Genomic DNA, 20,878 nt, shown 5'->3' with positions numbered 1-20,878 from the left:
TCAAGTTGTCTTGATTTTCAAAATAAACATAACTGAATTTTTAAATATAATTCTGATGGTCTCAATTGTAGTCGGCACATCTTTTAATCATGGCCTTCAGATCATGGTTCTAAAAGATGAATCACACACTTGCTCAAAAAAGCAGCCTCTAAGTAATCTCTAAATTCATGCTGTTGAGCAACAGAAAACACGAGGAAACTGGACCAAAAGCATCAATATTCACCTTTAGCCATCAAATCCTCTGCTCTCCTTATCTAAATTACAGTAGTGATGAGCCTAGTACAATTGTCGGCGACATCAACTTCTAAACCTAACTGAGAAACACATAAAATTATGGGAATACTCCGGAAACATTTCAGAAGTAAAACTCAGTGCCTATCTGTGTTAAATTTAAAGCAATCCTTTGTGTAGAGAAATCTGCTAATTCAAACAGTTATATGTTGTACTGGCTTAGCCTAGACCACTCCTTCATATCTCTTAAAAGCCAACCCAAAGGCTATTCACAGTACCTACAGACCTGCTGGCACTGACTTCTGCTATTGTGGGTAAGTTGTCTTTTCCCTATTTGTCTCCCATCATCTCTCCAAATATTTAATCCACTGACCTTGTTGCTGTTGGAGTTCAAAGTCAGAATAAACAAGGATGAAGGCTATCTTTGCTCCATAGATGTTTGTGAGATATCTAACTGCCACAGAACCATCTTCCTTTGCTACGCTTCTATCCGAGTCCTCTATCTAAACTCAATTTCTTTTATAAGTCAGTGCTACATAGCTCTGATACTCCTTGTGGCTCTTCTCCCCTTTCTTCCCTTTTCTTGGTTTTTTAAAGATGAGTAAAGTGATTGACTGTCTTGGGAATTGTACACAAATGATTCAAGATTAGTAGAAACCAATCATCCTTATAATAGCATCAATTGGGAAAAACAGCTCAAGCTAGTAATTAGGAGAATCAGGGCCCAAAGATCTCCAGCTCATTTCAAATGAGCTTGGGAGTTCCAGACATGAGAGTCGGCTTACTATTTTTTTATTTAATTTTTCCTCCTTTCTGTGACTCTCCTAATGCTGTTGATGTTTTAATGAATCAAAATGAATATCTAAGACAGATTTGAGGGATATTGGTATAGTAAAGGACGTGAGAACTGTGAAGCCATGAAAAGGGAGAACTGAGCTTACTTCTTGTTTCTAAGCCATTCAGCTTAGTTTTCAAAAACTCAGTTAAGCATTTGAATATTTCACTTACTAATTTCTTACTGATAGTAGGGAATCGTGGTTTGTTTGCTTGCTTGCTTTACATCCTTTGTGCATTGAGGTCAGGACTTTATAATGGAGACAAATGACAGGTAAGAAAGATTCCCAAAGACTAATGCTTCTGTCAGATGTTGACTTCATAAGACTATTTCAATCATAGTCTCAACGTTCAAACAATCAATTGAGTTTGTTCTCCCCTTAAGTATCTCCTGCTCTGTGATATAGCATAAGCCCTTCTTCAAAAAGCTCTTGTTCCTGTATGGAAAACAAAAATTGAAACATGTATAAATTTTAGGAAAATAAATTACATTTTCTTTGAGTTATAGAGTATGTCATATGAAAGGTAAGGGATAGAAAGATTGTTTCCTAAAATGTGTGTATTCACATTACAAACTTCAAATCAATGTAACTATTATGTTAGAACTGTTTATTAATTATAAGTCCATAATGTAAGCATAATGTAAGGTGTTTATATCAGCAGTTCTCTTGCTTATTTTATTCCCGACTGTCAAATTATTCTCTTAGACTTCTTTTAACAAAATGTATCTCTAAATCATTTTTTAGTGTTTTCACATTCCAAGAAAATGTGATTAGAAAACAAAGAAAGTTCCTCAAAGCTCCAGGATAGTCCAGGATAGTGATAAGTTCCCTTAAAATGGGCAAAGCATAGTGCAGCTGAAAACATCAAATCCCATGAGTAGCCTGTATCTGCTACAATCCTTCCTGTCTTAAAATGTTATTCTTAAGGTTGAATTTAAATGTAAGATAAGAATAGTTTTGGTATTGCATATGTATTCTGAGACTCTATAAAACATTTTATTTACTTCAAAACACATGCTGTTTAAAACACGTAACATTGTATTATATGATGATTAATTACGTACTTAAATATTGGTGGCCTCCCATACATATATAATGATATATCTAGAAAATGCATTAGTTGCATTTCAAATTTACTGAAAAATCCATAAATTATGATGTTTAACATTAATAAATTATAATATACTACACAATATTCTTTCAGATTTTCAAGCATTATAAGATTACTAAAATAGGGGAATAGGGTGAAAGCAGGAGGGAGGGAGGAATGGGAGGATACAAGTGATGGGATAACAATTTAGTTGTAATCTGAATAAATTAATAAAATTAAAATAAAAATAGACCCAAGAAAAGATTAATAAAATATATAGATACTTTTTACCTCTCCAAATTACTGCTTTAATAAGGGAATTTTATTTTGAGAAAAAAGTTCAAAGAATCAGGGCCCTCACAAATCCACACTATCCTCTAGAGTAAACAGATATAAAGACTATTACACCATTTGTCTAAAGGGTGCATTTCACAGGCCAAGTCCCATTCAAAAAATTGCATTGTTCCATCTGCGTTGAGGAATCCCACAGGGTACTCATGGGGATAGCATACATTGCTCTAACTAAAAGTTGCTCTCAGCTATTCAACTAAATGATATTTCTTTTTCATGCAGGGAAGTAGCTACTAAAATTATGTATAAATGGAAAGAACTATATTTCTGCACAAGAATAGGTTACTTCGGAAATAGCTGATTAAAAGAAGTATGGTCATAAAGAGTCATCAAAATAAAAACCAAAGAGTTGTCAATACTAAACTCAAAGACTGCAGGTTAAAGGTTAAACAAGGAACAAAGAGAATAAACATTAATTTTAAATACAATTGTAAGTATTAATACATAAATTACAGAATAAAAATTAACATAAAGAAAATAAGAGTGCATCCAGATCTGAAGCCACATGAATTACTAAACATAGGAGAGTCAAGTGGAAAAATTATGCCAATGTGCAGAAGCTAACAGGGTTGATCTAGCATAGGTCTCGTGTTGGACAAGTGTCTAGGTAAAGCCATGATGAGATTTCTAAAGCCCACGGTGTACTTAAGTGTCTCCTCATCATTGGCACTGTCTTTGTCATGCTCTCCTTCCTCAGACACACTTTCATCCTCCTTGCTAAACTCCAAGTGGTGATCCCCACAGTCTTCATTAGCACCCTCTAGAAGATTCCACCTCTGGTCTTCCCTGGGTTCCACCTTCACAGTGGTCTCATTTTCCCACACAGAGCTGCTGCTCTGCACCACATGTGATTTTTCATTCCTCATCTCTCCATTGTTTGCCCCATCATTAGATCTGAAGCCACTTTTGTCCCTCGGTGAGATGTTTCCCTATATGTGACATCATTTAGAGGGCACAACAATAGAAACAATAGGAGGAAGAAGAGGAAGAGGAGGGGAAATTAAAGAAAGAAGAAGAATAACAAATGCTGGGTTTAAGGCTAAGATAAAGCAGCTACTTTGGGAAAGCGCAACTATGAAACAATATGTAGAATTCTAGGACTTTCCATTAACTCCTCAATAGTTGAAGGAGGGATGCATTCATCTGGAAATATTAGACAAGAAGGTGTCTACAACCCACTGAGAGCCCGTTCGTCACAAGGTCATGAATTTATCATTCTTATAGGAATGTGCAGAACACAGGCCTGTAATTCAACATATCAGAATCATTTTTTAGTTATAGTATTTCAACTTGCCAATGGTCAAATCACTTGGCTTCACGAAATACAGAGATCAGATTTAAACTATAGATTGTATATTATGTTATACATTATATTTACGGTCTTACATTCATGTGTGAGTTGTACAACTGTCTATGTAGCCAATATTTTGTCGATAATGGCAACTATATTAACAAGGTTTTCTGTAACATGTCCACTTCTTGATATTTATCTTGAAGTAAGATTTTAGGAAAGAAATTTTGTGCAATATTATTTTACTGGATTTATAAGGACATTGATATGGAGAATACATATATATATATATAATTTCAAGTTAGAGAAAATTTGTCGAACATCAGTATACCATCTCATAATTTATCTATAAATAATATAACATATTATATAAATAAAATATAATAAACATGTAGATACACAAACCTCAGTATAAAACTTCAGGTTTTACAAATATGAGCTACAGAGTCACATATGTAATATTAAAGAAACTACAAAATTATGTGATTTGCCAAAAGGTGCAAAATATGTTAGAGTGATGAACAAAATACATGTATTTACTCCATCTCAGTTTAGTCATATTGATTCTCTATAAAAATTAAATTTCTTTTTATAATGATTTACACAATACCAAATATAGCCTATGATGTCCTGCAGGTGAAATCTTATCTCCACATCATAGATACACGTGTCTTAAATAATCATAACACTAACTGGAAAGGAAACAAAGATGAAAGGAAAATGCCTATAGTTTGGATGCGAGGAAGATATCTTTCTCCAGATCTTGTTAAAAGACTATGGACTAATCACTCACCAACAGAGAGGCTCACTGTGACATGAGTCTGCAAGAATGCTAAGCTTATTGTGAAGAACAGTGGCCAAGAGGTTGGGTCAAAAAAAGGTGACAACTGTGAGTGTTCTTCATAGCTGTACACTTATCCATTCTGAACATATATATGCTTTTCAATGGTTGGAGATATTAAAACAAAATTGTTAACTTCATAATCTTTGCAAATTCTCAGAAGATTAAATTTATGTGTCCACCCATCACCTTATTGGAGAAAGTGATTGACCGATTGCACAAGCTTTTAAATTGCAGTCATTCTTTGGGATCAGTTTTTTTTTTTTTTTTTTTTTTTTTAAGAATCTTCTTTAGATTATACAGGCATCAATTTAAATTACCTCCCTGATTCATTGGACACCTTTTGAGAGCAAAAGAGTTTGTTAATTGCATCTTTCATGTCCTTATTTCTCAGGCTGTATATAATAGGATTAAAAAGGGGAGCGAATACAGAAAATGTAAGAGCAATGGCGTTGTCCCAGAATGGTGTGTAAGTGGCAGAGAATCGAAGATACATAAGGGCCACACTGCCAAAAAACAATAGGAAGACAGCAATATGGGCAGCACAGGTGGAAAAGGCTTTTTTACGACCCTCTGTTGAGGAGATGCTTAGGATAACAACAATGATTCTTATATAAGAAAGAGAAATAATCAGACTCGTTATCAGAATAGCAAGAGCATGAATCACATCTTGAACTAGGATTACTGAGGCATCCGTACAGGCTAACTTCAACAAAGGGGTGAAATCACAGAATATCTGAGTGATTTGATTCGGGCCACAAAAAGGTAGAGTAGAAATCCACACAATCTCAGGAAGAAGGATGAGGAAGCCAAATAGACAAGAACCAGCAGTGAGCTGAGCACAAAGCCGGGGTGTCATGATGTTCGGGTAGCGAAGTGGGTTGCATATGGCAACATACCTGTCAATAGCCATGACAGTGAGAAGGGTCCCTTCAGTGTTTCCAAGAGAATGGAAGAAATACATCTGCAGGAGGCAGCCAATGAACGAAATTGTCTTTTGCTTAGTGATCAGATTGGAGAGCATCTTGGGGATGGTCGCTGTCGTATACCACATCTCAAGAAATGAGAAGATACTTATGAAGTTATACATGGGATTGTGAAGACGGCGGTCCAACCTTACAGCAAAGAAGATCATCAGGTTTCCTGTCACAATAAAGATGTAGATGAGAAGCAAAGGGAAAAAGTACAGGAGGCCGCCATTGTTGGGCTGAGGGAACCCAGTGAAGACAAACACAGTCACTGTTGACAGGTTTCCCTTCTCCATAGTCCCATCTGAGTGAGTCGTGAATCAGAGAAAGGCCACACACAGCTAACATGAAAGAAAGTCAGTGCAGTACGAATGCAAATATTGGGGCTGAAAGGGTAGATGGCTCAGTGTGTAAAAGGTTTGCCACATAAGAATGAAGACCTGAATTCAGATAAACAGCATCCATGTGAAAATGCTCCCTGTTGAGACCCACACTTACAATCCGAGTGCTATATGTTGGAGATGATCCCAGAAGCTTACTAGCCAGCCAGCCAGGCAAATGTGAGATCTTTAGATCCAGTGAGAGCCCCTGTCACAAGAGATAAGGTGAAGACTGTTGGAAGAAGATATGTAACATTGACCTCTAAATTCCATCTGCACGTGCACACTTGCATATACTTAGTTTGTGCACACACATGCAAACATGAATACACTTACATATACCAAATACTTATGTATAAATGCAAATGTTAGTTTCCTTAGATGGAATTTGCAATTTGATAATTTCTAATAATCAAAACACACAATAACTTGTGTGTATCCTCATTTTGGTTTTTGGGGGGAGCATATTATAATGATTAGAACAGAGTAGATTCATGTCAAAATTACTGAGCCTCAATTTTCATTCTGTCCATTATTAATTGGTGAGTGGGAACCTGGACTCTCTGAGTCTTCTGTCTTCTGTTGTGCATGAGAAGGACTGTGTTGAGAAGTGGTAATCAAATGAGTCAATTTATAAACCTACCCCGAGCATTGATATTTCTGGTATTTATTTCTTTTATAGACCAGCTACCTGTTTTATACTTTTATGTGTTAAAAATCATGTTCATTAACCATACTCTATGTCTTCAGAGACACTGAAATCTTTATCCTTAAAAATGTGGCCAATACATACTTTCTGTTGAAGAAAACGCTCCTCCTGGCTTTCCGTTGTCTCAGATCTCAAGCTTTTGACACACCTATATGAGATTCTTTGTCTTCATTCTCTCGTGTTTCGCTGTGGCAGTTTCAGAGTTCACCATGATATACTCTCTAGAGCTTTGGTGACTTTCTGCTTTCTTTCTAGGATTCCCCTTTGTTCACACTGATTTACCTGGCTAACTGACCTAGCCTCAAGTCTCAATTCAGCTCTTGTCTCTCATGAGAAGGCTGCTGTTACTGCCATCTCCTTCATATATTTAAATGCACACACATGCACACACACACACACACACGCACACACACACACGCACACACACGCACACACACACACACACGCACGCACACACACGCATGCACGCACGCACACATGCACACGCATGCCCGCATGCACGCATGCACACACACACGCACACGCACACACACGCACACACACACGCACACACACACGCACACACACACGCACACACACACATGCACACACACACATGCGCACACACACACACACACACACACACACACACTCCTTAGTTTATCCCTTCACATGCATTCTCTAGGTAGCCTCTACCATAATCCGAACACTGCCACTGCCGCTGTTGTTATCGTCACCATCATCATCATCATCGTTATTATTACTATTATTATTGTGATTCTGTTAAGGACAATTTACTCTAGATAGCTATTAATCACTTGGAAATAGTTTCTTTTCTCATAAAAGATTTGAATTGGGATTAAAAGCACAATTAAAACAGAAGAGCTCAGTAAAGGAGACTGGTGGGAAGGGAAAGCGTCATCATTTACACCCATGAAGCTGAACACAGGATGAATAAACCTGCGACCATTTCTCATTTCTCGTGCAATGTAATATACAGAGCCTAGAGCTCCAAAGATGAAATTTCTCAAAATCACAAGTTTCAAATTCTACACCTGCCAAAGTTTGAACCTTCAGCACGCTGTTGCTGAGAGTCTCATTCCAAGTAAAAAGAAAGAACACTTTCCATTGACCCAAGGAGCCCAAACTTACCTCTGTCTGGCTTTTTCCTCTCTCCCTGGGTATCTCTGTATCTTCCCTTTTAACACCTGTAAGGAGTTCTTATAACCATCTTTGGGAACATCCTGAAGTGATTGTGAGCTCCACTGAGATTTTATTCCCTCAGTAATGGATAGAAAACATGTTTCTCCTGGGGTCAATTGACAGAAGTTCACACTCTGCTTTCTGTTCATTAGATCCTCAGTCAGGGAGAGTCAGTGTTCAGCAGGATTTGAACAGATTCAGCTGAACAGTGTCATTTCCTCTCTTGCCACTGTGATGATTGAAAAAGTCATCCTCAATGTAGACATGGCACTAGGAATTGCTGTGCCAAATACAGCCATGTAAGGATGCTGTCACTCATTATATCAATATAATAATATATAATAAATATATAAATGAGATATATAATCATATATATATTAGAAAAAGTAAGTGGGGCAGTATTGAAGATGGTTTTCTGACAAGGGTCATGAATAAATTAATGAGTGAATAGAAGATGATTTTTTTAATTAAAAATTTACCCATTGGAAAATCATAAGAGTTTCAAAGAAGAAAATGAAAATTGTCACATTTCATTTCCTCAAAAGCTGCACAAAGTTCATCTAAAATTGTCCTATTGATCTGATGGACTTTTCATATTTCTTATTTTTATCACAAAATGTGTCAATGGTTCATCTCCATTTCCCTTTTTATATAGAGTGTCTTCCTACTCATTTTCTTCTTTTACTTTTTATATTTCCTCCTATTCCTCAAGAGGAAACAGCATCAACAAATTATGGATGAATTGAATTACCATCAAAATTGAATTGATTTTTCTGCATAGTAAGAATAATTATAAAACATTATTGCTTTTAATATTATGACTATTTTGCCATTCAGAAGCAAATTCAGTGAAGTGTGTGTGTGTGTGTGTGTGTGTGTGTGTGTGTGTGTGTTCAGATGAATAACATTTAAAACAATTGGAAGGCTGACACTAATTAGAGGATTGAGTAGATGGTCCTGAAATAAAAAAGGGAAAGTGGGATGTATTTTATAAGAAAATAGTAGCAATTTATCATAGTGAAAGAAAATTTATTTCATACATAAGATTGACATAAATATATAGCAATAGAAGCAAAATAATAGAGCATATTTTTCATTCAGTATACCTGCAACTTTCAAAATTAAGGAACAAAGAGAAGAAACAAAATTATAATTAATGAAAATTTAGTATCAAATGTAAACATGATTCGGGAAAGAGTTTTCTTGCTTGCCCATATGTCTGTCTGTATATCGTATGGGCAAGCCTGGTGCCCTTGGAGGCCAGAGAAGGGTATTACATTCCCTGGGACTCTTACAGGAATTTGAGAGCTTCCATGTAGGTGCTGAGTCCTGAACTTCTATCCTCTGGAAGAGCAGTCAGTGCTCTTAACGGCTGGGCCATTTCTCTAGTCACATGTTATCTGTTTTAGTCACAACGTGTGTGTGTGTATGTTTAAAGAATTCACTGTCCTGTGAAATTGTTATCAAAAATTTTTAAATCAGAGCAAATATTTATTTTGGATTTTGAGTTATTTTAACTTTTGTACAAGGAAAAACAGGGGCCAAAATTTAATCTTCAACAAATAAATATCCAGTGTTCCAGAGTTATTTATTGAAAAGGGCACACTTTCTTGGATGCATATTTTGTGCATATTTTGGCAGTTCTGTTGAGAGCCAGTGAATACAAATGCATAGGTTTATTTCTGGAGTCTCGTTTGTTAGTTACTTTGTTTGGTTCCTTGGTTGATTCTTGTATTTAATTTAAGCCAGCTCCATGCTACTTGGTTCACTGCAGTTCTGAAGTTTGTCATGAACTATCTTCTTTTTTTATCTTTTTGCTTAGAAATTGCACTGGTCATAAGAATGTAAGTTAATACAGACATTACGGAGACTCTCTAAAAACTATGGAGACTATGAAAGGCTCTCTAAAAAGGAAATCTATCTATCTATCTATCTATCTATCTATCTATCTATCTATCTATCTGTCTGCCTGCCTATCATCTACTTATCATCTATCATTTTCCTATATATCATCTATCTATGTATCTATGTATCTATCTAGTATCTATCATCTATCATCTTTCTATCTCTCTGTCATCTATCTATCATCTATCTATCTATCTATCTATCTATCTATCTTGCATCATCTATTATCTATCTATACGTACATTGAAAATGCATTAGCTTGCCTAAGAGCTTTCTGAGTATCATAATAATTCGCCCCACTGGGCTTTAATTGTGAACATACCAAAGAAAACTCTACGTTGTCTAGTACACTAAATTGTCGTTATGTCCAATCTGTTGCTTTGCATTTGAGGTGTGCGATTGTAGCATTCCCAATTCCTCTTTTAATTCTACCAAATTCTGCCCATATAAACTCTTAGCCTATGTTCAATGTGTATAAATTTAGAATTGTATTTTCTAGTTGAAGTGACACCTGCGAAATTATTAAATAGTCATTTCCGTTCCTAATAAAACATTAAGTTTTATTGTTCTAATGATAGCAAATTGGGAATATCTTGTCTGACTGGTTGGTAGTCTGCACTGTAAGGTTGATAACTGGGAACTACAAGTTTGTATATTCGTACAAAACTTAAGTGCATTATAGAGAGAGAACTACACCAGTTTCTCATAAATCATGACAAATATAGAAGTGCAGATATGATAGTAGATATAGAAAGATGAGGAAAGCGGTCAGTAGTTAAGTCAGTAATGTGCTTCTTAGATTCTTTTGGAAACTAATTTTACAGATGTAGAGAAAACATTTTGACTGAAAGTTGGTAAAGAAAGTGAAGATGCAAAGACTTAGAAGGTGAAATAATAACTAAAGCTATTCTCTATGTATACCAAGTACACTGTAGGAAATAATACTCTACAATGCATTATTACGTAATCAGGTAATCCATGATTCATAAATAGATTTTTTAAAATTCTAAGATATATTGTAAGAATTGAGGCATCATTCCTCATAGTACAGTTAAGCCATGGCATTCTAACCTCAAAATCAATGAACAGGCTTTTTGAGATACATCCTGTCAGTATAAATTAAAGTTACCCAACTACATAAGGTTCCTGATCACATGCAGGATAATTTCATAATGAAGACACAAAATAATACACTTTTATTATTATCAAGAAAATCAGATGACAGGTTTCAAAGTAACCAAGAGCTAAGTATAGAAAAATGCTAAGTTCTAATACACTAAATACATGTTTTAAACACTAAGAAGGAGCCCATGGGTGAAATTTAACCCCCAGATGTGTTCAAAGCTTTGTGAAGGCAGAAGAGTCTTTTAATTGCATTCTTTATGTCCTTGTTTCTAAGACTATAAATGATGGGATTGAAGAATGGGGCAAGTACAGTAAACATCAGTGCAATGGCTGTCTCTAAAACTGGGGAATAAGTGGCATTGAAACGCAAGTACATGAGTGACACGCTGCCAAAGAATATCAGAAAGACCATGAGGTGACCAGCACAGGTAGAAAAGGCCTTTTTCCTACCCTCAGCAGAAGGAATTCTCAGAATCACGATGACAATTCGTACGTAAGACAGAGCAATAATAAGAACTGTGATGATAATGGCTACAGCGTGGATCACATCCTCAATGACAATCATAGAAGTATCTGTGCAGGCTAGGCTCAGCACAGGGACCAAGACACAGAAGATCTGATGGATCTGGTTGGGTCCACAGAAAGGCAGAGTGGAAATCATCACAATCTCAGGAAGCAAGATGAGGAAACCGAAGATGCAAGAGCCTGCAGAAAGCTGAACACAGAGCCCGGGGGTCATGATCATCTGACAGTGAAGAGGGTTGCAGATGGTAATGTATCTGTCAACAGCCATGGTGAGCAGCAAAATCCCCTCTGAATTTCCCAGCAAATGGAAGAAATACATTTGCAAGAGGCAGCCAGTGATGGTGATGGACTTCTTTTCATTGGCGAGGTTGGACAGCATCTTAGGAGTGGTAGCTGTAGTATACCAGATCTCCAGAGAGGAAAAGATGCTGTGAAATTATACATGGGATTATGAAGATGGCTGTGCCATTTTACAGCAAAGAAAAATCAGCAGATTTCCAATGACAATGAAAGTATAGATAAAAAGCAAAGGGAAAAAGTACATGAGACTACCATCCTGGAGGCTGGGAAAGGTGGTGAAGATGAACTCTGTCACTGCTGAAAGACTTCCATTCTCCATGTCTCCAGTAAGGCTATCTGTAGAAATAGAGAGCACACACCACTCATGAGAGGCAGAGAAGAAAATAAGTAAGATGCATAGCAAATTGGCTTGAAGAAATTACAGGGAATAACTTGAAGTATTTATGCTTGCCACTTTCCTCCTACCTTCTTGCTATTCTGCATGGTGACTCCTATCAAGTATTTCTCGTCTTACTCCTCAAAGAAATAGATCTGAAGGTCAAAGTGTTTCCAAAGATTTTAAAGGTTAAAAAAATTTTCAGAGTTATTTTAGTGTATTCTCTATGTATCCCTATTAACAATCTATGCAAGGTGTTCTGTATTATGATAAAATATAATTTTATATCAACATTAATGACAGCAAGCATAAATTAAAGACAATGTAATAAACCTGTGATTCTAGCACTGATATGTGGAAATAAGAGGAGTAAAAATGAGGATGAGCAATAAATTGGCTTATGCAACACAGCATCAGAAAAACAAGGGTCTCTCTGCCTCAACAAAGAGGGGAAGTTTTGTTCTGACTTCCACAAGTGAGCCATGTCATAAGTTCTCTCTCTCTCCCTCTCTCTCTCTCTCTCTCTCTCTCTCTCTCTCTCTCTCTCTCATACACACACACACACACACACACACACACACAGAGTCTCAGTTATTGTACTCATTTGAAAAAATGCAATTTAATATAGAATCAAGCACTCTGAATATGAATTTTTGTTGTTTTGTTGGTGGTGGGATTTTTTTGTTTTTGTCTTCCTATTTGTCCAAGGATGCCTTGGAAATCATGTGTAGTCCAGACTCATCCTCCCTCCTCAGCCTTTCAAAGGCTAGGACTGAAGGTGTGTCAGCACAATTGGTAGTGTGATTTGTTATATAGATAAATTCTTAGTGGAATATTAAAATCCAGATCACTTAATTTCTTACGCACTTTAACGCTTTGCTACATACTCCATCCCTCAGTTCCTGCTGGTGCTATTCTGCCAGCCATTAGTGGCCATCACCCAGTCCTGCCTGACATGTGACACAGTCCATTTCTCCTTGTTGGGGACTGTTCTTCGATTACAACACCTCTAGTTCCAAATGCCTTTTAAAGGCAGTTCTGCTTTCAGTCTGGCTCACTTCATTTAGTTTTAAATGCACTCCTATTCTCACTCTGCCTATTCTCCCTTATAGCAATATATGTCATTTTAAACTCCTCTTTTCAGAGCCCATTTCCTAAATTTTCTGACATTCTCCCTAATAACTTCTTGCTCTGTGTGCTATTGGTAGTCTCATTAACTTATAGAATTTCAACTAGAAATGTATGTAAAAATCTTCAATTGCTGTTTCTACAATCTGTCCTGTGAGATCCAAGCTAACAGATCTGGTCCCTGTCACTTCCTCTAAGCATCCACCTGCCCCATGCTTCCTTGTAATTCCATTATTCATGGCATTTTCTCTCACTGCAATAATCTCCTGTGTGTGCTGCAGCTTCCGACTTGTCCCCTAACACAAAATCAATCCATAGCTGTGATTAAATTTTGTACATTATAAGTGAAATTCCAACACTTATTTTTTTCTGCCATTTAAAAATTGTGTTATTTAAAATTATCCAACTTCACTGTTTTAAAAATACTCGTTTGTAAAAAGAGAGCATTCATATGTGCTCATAGTGTTCTGATAATGAGAAAATATATAAATAACAGCATTAATTAATGTATATTACAGGATAATGATTGGCTGCAGTAGACACTGCCCCAGTACAGTGTATATATTTTTTAAACTTGATTCTTATAAAGTTCTACAGAGATAAGATCATTTTCATTTCACAGGTGATGAAACTCAAATTATGTTAAATAAAGTACAGGAATTTTTAGCTCATAGAATTTGAAAACTTCATTCCATCTTTGGAGAAACACTCTAGTCTTCAAACGCTGTGTTCCTTCTACTATCACGTGTAAATATATTTAATGCATTTAAGGTAGTGTTAGGAACATAATAACAATAAAATTTGCTGAATGATATGATGCTAGATACAGTTCCAGAATATTCTATCATTTACCATACTCTGTCAGTTTACTCATTTCATCTTCTCTGGATTCAGAGTTCCTCCTTCAGAATAGCACTTGCCTTTTATCTGTCCCAACCACTACAGTTGCAATGTGATAATTGGTCAATATTAACTTAATCCAGAACTGAGTCACCCAGCACAATTACAATTACATGAATTAGGTTATCATGTGAAACTTAGCATTGAAAACTTGGAAAAGTTTGGGAAGGCAGAACCATGGTTCAGGTCTGAGAAGAAAGCCAATCAAGTCTGCACCAAATAGTAACCTCAAAAGGCTGCTGCAGCCCAGCAATGTGCTTTTCTGTGGCACATATGACTACTCATTATTTTTATGTAAGCACTGGCGACAGGGCTTACCTCTCACCCAGAACAGCGGAGCTCCTCAGTTTCTCTAGGTCTCTGCATCATTGACCTTTCTTCAGCACTCAGAAGGGGAGTTATAGTCACAGTACAGTCCTCCCAGGGAACAGCAAGAGGTGGAGGGAACTCTGTGGGGGATTACTCCCCTACAGTACCACAAACGTCATTTCTCGTGAGGTTAATTAGCTCACCCTCCTCCATTCAGATTTCCAGGACAAAGTTGTCAATAAACGTATCTTTCCTAGCTATGCTCTTCTTAATGAGCACTGCAACCACCTTCTTCAGTATTTCAATTACTGTTTCTTGTTCTTGAACCCCCAGGGTGCACTGCAAAGAAGAGACCTTCCTGGTTTCGACCTTTTTACACGTGTGCAGGTAGGGATGGTGTGGAAGAGAATCTGAACAGAAAATCACCCGGAAAATCTACACTGCAGCAAGTAAGGCCATTTTATTATTAAATACTTGTTAAATACTTTGCGAAGACTATTTCATTATAAATGTGTCATTACACATTTTATTTCAATATTAAGTAACAGGAGAGAGGTAAGACACGGCTTTCCTCGTGGCGCAAATTTGTGGAAACTTGTCTTCTGTCTCTCTCACAACTCTGCTGGCAAAGCTTCAGCTTTTCCTTACAGCGGTGTTCTGTTCCACTGTGCCATCAGTCCTGGAGCTCATGAAAAATGTTCTCATGGCTTTGACCAAGAATAATTGTTTTTAACATGTCATTTTCTCTTCGGAAATGTCAGATTCTGCATATAAAGATGTTCTTTCTCCTAGAATTCGGTATAGCTTTTGTTAGGATTCGGCTTCAGTCTGCCTACCTGTAATGCCATTGCCTACCTGCCACAGGGGCGTGGCCCTCCCCAGGGCTATATAAAAGGACAATCCTACCTTGCCCCTCTCTCTTACTCTTCTGTCTCTGTCCTTGTCTCTGTCTGTCTGTCTGTCTCTCTCTTTCTGGGGTACCCCTCCCCCTTTCTTTCTCTCCCCGATGCTCATTTAATAAACTCCTTTATCACATAATATCTGCTGAGTGCTACATTATTATCTTATTGCCCTATAGCTTATTTTAATTATAAAATCTTTTATGCATGGGGAAACTAATTTTATTATCTAATGTCTTATACTTTTCCTAAGATCCAGAACTGTCTATAGCTATAATGAGTTTCATTTCTAATAGTTTTATACAGCATGCAACAATTTTGTCATATCTGAGGACTAGAATATTCTTAAACTTGGGATTATTTTTCTAATTTTTAATTATTTTCTTCTATCTTAGTTTTTGGTTTGTGGAACTCCTAGAATAGCATATTTGGGATGCATTTTCTTCTATCTCTTTTTTTTTTTCTGTTTCGTTTTTATTTTCTGAAACATCACATTCCATGAAACTTAGGTTGCCTTTCAATACACCATGTTATCCATGGTGGCTTTGAACAAACCATCTTCCTCCTCCAACTTTCTGCTGGGGATTCCCAGCATGGACTATTTTGTTCAAACACTTATTATTTCTTCAGGTAATGTCCACTCTTTCTGTGAGGTTTCAGATATTTTCTCTGATTGACTTAAATTTTCTGTACTCTTTAACGTATTAGTCAATATGTCAGTTATATTTTTTAAATATTTAATTTTAATTTATGTGCACTGGTGTGAGAGTGCCACATCTTGGAGTGACAGACAGTTGTGAGCTGCCATGTGGGTGCTGGGAATTGAACCCCAGTCCTTTGAAAGAGCAGGCAGTGCTCTTAACCACTGAGCCATCTCTCCAACCCTGTCTGTCAGTTATATTTTATACTTGCTGTTTGTCCTGTTTTCTACTAAGTAGCATAGTCAAAAAAAACCCTATTGACTCTTATCATCCCATTGTTTCTTAACAGTGTCACATTTTCATTACCCATTCATCAGTTGATTAACAGCTAGGCTGTTGGTCAACACGCAGAAAATAAGAAACCATAGAGTGCTCAGTCTTAAATGGGACAAATATATCATATCCCTTTCCCCAAGGTCAGAGACCTTCAAGGAAGAGAAGCAAAAATACTGTAAGAGCCAGAGACACTCAACAAATTCAAGAAAATATTTTCAAGCCACAGCAGAGAAGGTTGCACGTAGGAACGCAGAACAGTTATTACAGCATGCATAAGAGCAGTGCAAGGTCAATCGCATCCAAATGCTAGCACTGATGACAGGAGGTGTGCAGAAAATGCCACCACTAGCTGAATAGACAGGGAGATTCAGTTTTTGTTAGGGATGCCACCATTAGGAAGGAAATTACCACACTCTAGGGAAGTCTCCACCTCCTCCCAAGAGTAGCTGACCAAAACAAATAGAATTTGATGCTGAAAATAACAAAATAACAACAAAAAACAAAATCAAACCATGATATTGGGAGGGAAAGGAGGTAAAAGTGAAGCTGGTGGATCAGAGAGGAGTTGATGAGAAAGAACAGGATAAAATTATACTGTATTAAACCCCCAAAGAACTAACAAAACTATTATTTTGAAATGAAGTCATATGATATTATGATAACAAAATAATAAAATAGTTAAATCTCACTGAATTTTATTTTAGTGACAATTGTATTTGATTTTGATTAGCGTGTATTAATTATCATGTAAACATAGGGATTCAGGGTGGTGTTTCAAATCATGACAAAAATGTGCATGGATCAAGTCTAGTCTCCATTTGTCAATCCCTCCAGCCTCATCTGCCCCAGTCTACTAGTGATCACAATTCTATACTTAGCTCGGTTTTCTTCTTGCCCACCTTTTTTCTTCCTTTTCTCCAACCCCTCTCCCTTTTTAAAAAAAAAACCTCTTTCTCCACCTCCTCATCTTTCTTTGCCTCTTATACTTCCTCATCCTCTTTTCCTTAGGTCTGGCTGGCATATGTAAAAAGTCTTCAAATTTAGGGAGTTTTTAGATATAGTCTAGTATGTCACTGAAAGCTTCAAATATGGCTTTTATTTTGCTTCTTGAGCTCCTGATTTGTAATAACTTTGCTGAGTTTCAGAATCCTAAAATTTATTCCTTTTTTAATTTCCTCTATCTGTACCATTTTAGATATTTTTTATTTTATTGATAGCTATTGTTTATCTTTCATTTATTCTTCTCTCATAGATTACATTCTGGCCATAGTTTCCCCTCCCCCCATCCCTCCCGGCACCTCCTCCCCCCTTCCTTCTCCACCAGATCCACTGCATCTTCATTTCCCTTAAAAAAAAAAAAAAAAGAGTGGGCCTGACAGGGATACCAACAAAACATGGCATATCAAGTTCCAATAAGTCTAGGGGAGGGGAATAGGCAGAAGGAGGAGGGAGCATGGCAAAGGGAAGACAAGAGCAAGAGGCTAATAATCAGGATGTAATGTGAATAAGTTATAGTAAATAAAATACACATTTAAAAAAGACTAGGCACAAATCTTCCTATCAAGGCTGGGCGAGGCAACTCAGCAGGAGGAAAAGGGTTGAAAGTGCAGGCAAAAGAGTCAGATACACCCCACATTCCCACTGTTAGGGATCCCACACGAACACCAAGCTATTCAACCATAACACATATGTGGAGGACCTAGTGCAGACCCATGCAGGCTCTGAGATAGTCCAGTTCTGTGAGCCCCTATGAATGTTATTTGGTTGATTCTGTGAGCTATGTTCTCATGGTATCATTGATCCCTCTGGCTGCAACAATCCTTTAGGCACTTTTTCTAGTTCATTTTTTTTTCCTCCTGGATCTGCTGCTAGAGAGTTATGATCTTTTGGAGGTAGCTTGTTACCTTGCTGTCTTAGTTACTCTTCTATTGCTGTGAAGAGACACCATATCTAATGGAACGCTTATAAATGAAAACATTTACCTGAGGGTTTCCTTATAGTTTTACAGGGTTAGTCCATTATCATCAGAGCAGGATGCAGATAAGCACGAAACTTGGGCAGTAGCTGAGAGCTTTACACCCTGATCTACATGCAACAGAGAAAGATAGAGAGACTGGGCTTGGCATGGACTTTTGAAATCCCAAAGCTTACCCCCAGCGAAACACCTCCTCCAATAAGGCCACACTTCCTCCAACAAGACCACACCTGCAAATTCTTCCCCAACTATTCCACTAACTGGGAACTAAACACGCAAACACATATGAGCCTATGGGGCCATTCTCATTCAAACCACCACAACTGCATTCAACGTTTCTAGTGATTCTATACTGTTCTTCAAGGATGTGGTGTATCAGTTATGTCTACCATTGTATGGAGTGGATTTCTTAGTAAGCAGATTTGCCCTGAAAATGCATATTTGGATGTCAGCTTGGTATGTGTAGTGTTAGGTTTGTTACCAATAAGACTTTAGATGTAATGTGCAATATGGAGAAGTTGGGGAGTCGGTAGTCTCCCCATGAGAGATAGTCACATGATTCGGGCAGGTATATCACAGATGACAGTAAGATCAAAGCACCTAGAGTGTCTTTGCATTTTAGTTATGAAACAACTTACATGTTTTTAGAACAGAAATAGTCCATTTCATAAGAAACAATGTAATTTCAGTGTCTAAACATTTTTCTTTTCAATAATGCAAATAATGATTGTATCCTGTGCTTGGATTGTCAAAGGTAATGATATTAAAGCATAAAGTATTGTAACGGAAGATCAAGGTCTGTGTGTGTATGTATTGAGAAACAAAGTGTAGAAATAATGATACAGAGACAGTCAGATGGGGTAAGACAGAATATGTATTCATGAATGTAAAATATGATGAGTGAATTTTAATGCTCCAATGCTCATAGTAAAATGGAAGACTGAAAGCATGTCCCAGAGTCTAGGAAGGAGATCTCTCTTGTGATAAGTTACAGTTCCCAAATGTTTTAGCAGCCTAGGGATCCTGGGTAGTTCATCACTTCTCTAAGTTTCAGCTTCTCCTCAGGATTTTCTCCAAATAAATCCAAGTGGACAAGTCCACTGTGAGATGGGAGGCCCAGATGAACTTTGACTTCACTTTCACCGTCCAGTGTTCCTCAACAGACCGTTGCTTCTCCAAACTTTGATTATATCTCCCATGACACAAGGGTAGCTTCTCATTTAGCATTCCCTTCTATTTTCCGTGTAACACCTAGCAGATGACCCTTTCTCATGTAGGTATCACTGAGGGAATGATGGAGATCACCCTCCTTCCCCAAGGGTAATATTTTGTTTCTGTTTTGTTTATTTGTTTCAATGTTGTTGATGATTTTAAAGTGTATGCCCCTGGTGTACCGTATAAGAGACAGAATGAAATAATGGTTTGGTTACATTGTCCAAAAGAACCATTATTTTTTTATTTTTCTTGAAAAATGTGGCATTTCGCATTTTAGGCTATTAAAAATCCATCACCAATATCCTAATGCATTTTATACACATTTCATTCCTTGTTATCCTTACCTTTCAATACTTAGAGTAATCTTAACATCACGTCTATTGCATTTGGGGTTTGTTTATATGTAATATATAGGTTTTAATTTCTTTATTCATAGAGAAATTTACATTTGAATTTTAGAAAGTCAGTTCTTAGTGGAATTGCATGAAACACATGCCAAAGGGCACAAAAATAATGCAGCTTACAGAACTTTATTATCTATCGTCTATCTATCTATCTATCTATCTATCCTTTTGTGAATATATGAGAATCATTTTGAACCAAAAAGTCTAGTTAAATTAAGTTAGATGAATTTAACTAGTATTCAAAGAGATTAAAGGTGTAATTCTTCTCGACCTCCGAGAAATAATAGGAACAAAAATGCTATAAATAATGACCGCATGTAAAATTTCTAAGTATATGTATTTAATATGTTTATATTATAGTTACTTAAAACATCAAAACTGTTGCCAATGGCAAATTAAAACAGATAACAGTCTAACTGTTGCTTTTAATTTTCTTTTTCATAATATTTTCAAAGAGCTTTAATGATCTCACTTAAGTTGAAATGAATATATGAAGTCTTAATTTTAAAATATATTAATTTTAAAGTTATAGAGCTTGAAACTAAAATGCAAAATATTAATTACTCATGCCTTTGAAGATACATTAGTATGCACTACATTTTAAGTGTAAACTTTAACATCTATAGATATTATTATTCTAAGAACTATATGTCACCATATGTGTTTGTTACCAATGCTCATATAATATATATGTATATATACTTTAACATATATATATATAATTCATGTTTACAAAGCTTGTTATTGCCTAAACATTCATATTTCCTTTGTATATTTCACTCCATATAGTCATCTAGACAAATATTGCTCTCTGAATTAAATATTTTTAAGCAGAGTAGATATAGGAAGTCTCATAATAAAGACATGAGGAGTAGCAGTGTACCAATGAATGAGTTATGTGCTATTTTTATGGTTTAATATGTTGTAGCAAAACCAACAGAGAGAGGCATCTATGGGCAGA

General features: G+C 36.6%; 2 protein-coding genes across 2 annotated transcripts; both read right to left on the bottom strand.

Annotated features, from left to right (window-relative positions):
* Positions 1 to 4,956: 4,956 nt before the first annotated feature.
* Positions 4,957 to 5,904, bottom strand: LOC127191034 (olfactory receptor 6K3-like). The gene has a single exon (XM_051148270.1). It carries the CDS (start codon positions 5,902 to 5,904, stop codon positions 4,957 to 4,959), a length of 948 nt encoding a protein of 315 aa, XP_051004227.1.
* Positions 5,905 to 11,105: 5,201 nt separating this feature from the next.
* Positions 11,106 to 12,053, bottom strand: LOC127191033 (olfactory receptor 6K3-like). Its single transcript, XM_051148268.1, is given in 3 exon segments — positions 11,106 to 11,866; positions 11,869 to 11,917; positions 11,919 to 12,053. Coding segments are annotated over 3 exon segments (945 nt in total).
* Positions 12,054 to 20,878: the final 8,825 nt, after the last annotated feature.

This window comes from Acomys russatus, chromosome 6, assembly GCF_903995435.1.
Source record: "Acomys russatus chromosome 6, mAcoRus1.1, whole genome shotgun sequence".
Classification (NCBI taxonomy): Eukaryota; Metazoa; Chordata; class Mammalia; order Rodentia; family Muridae; genus Acomys; species Acomys russatus.
Note: the sequence above shows the minus strand (reverse complement) of the source record. Positions and strands in the feature narration are given on the sequence as shown.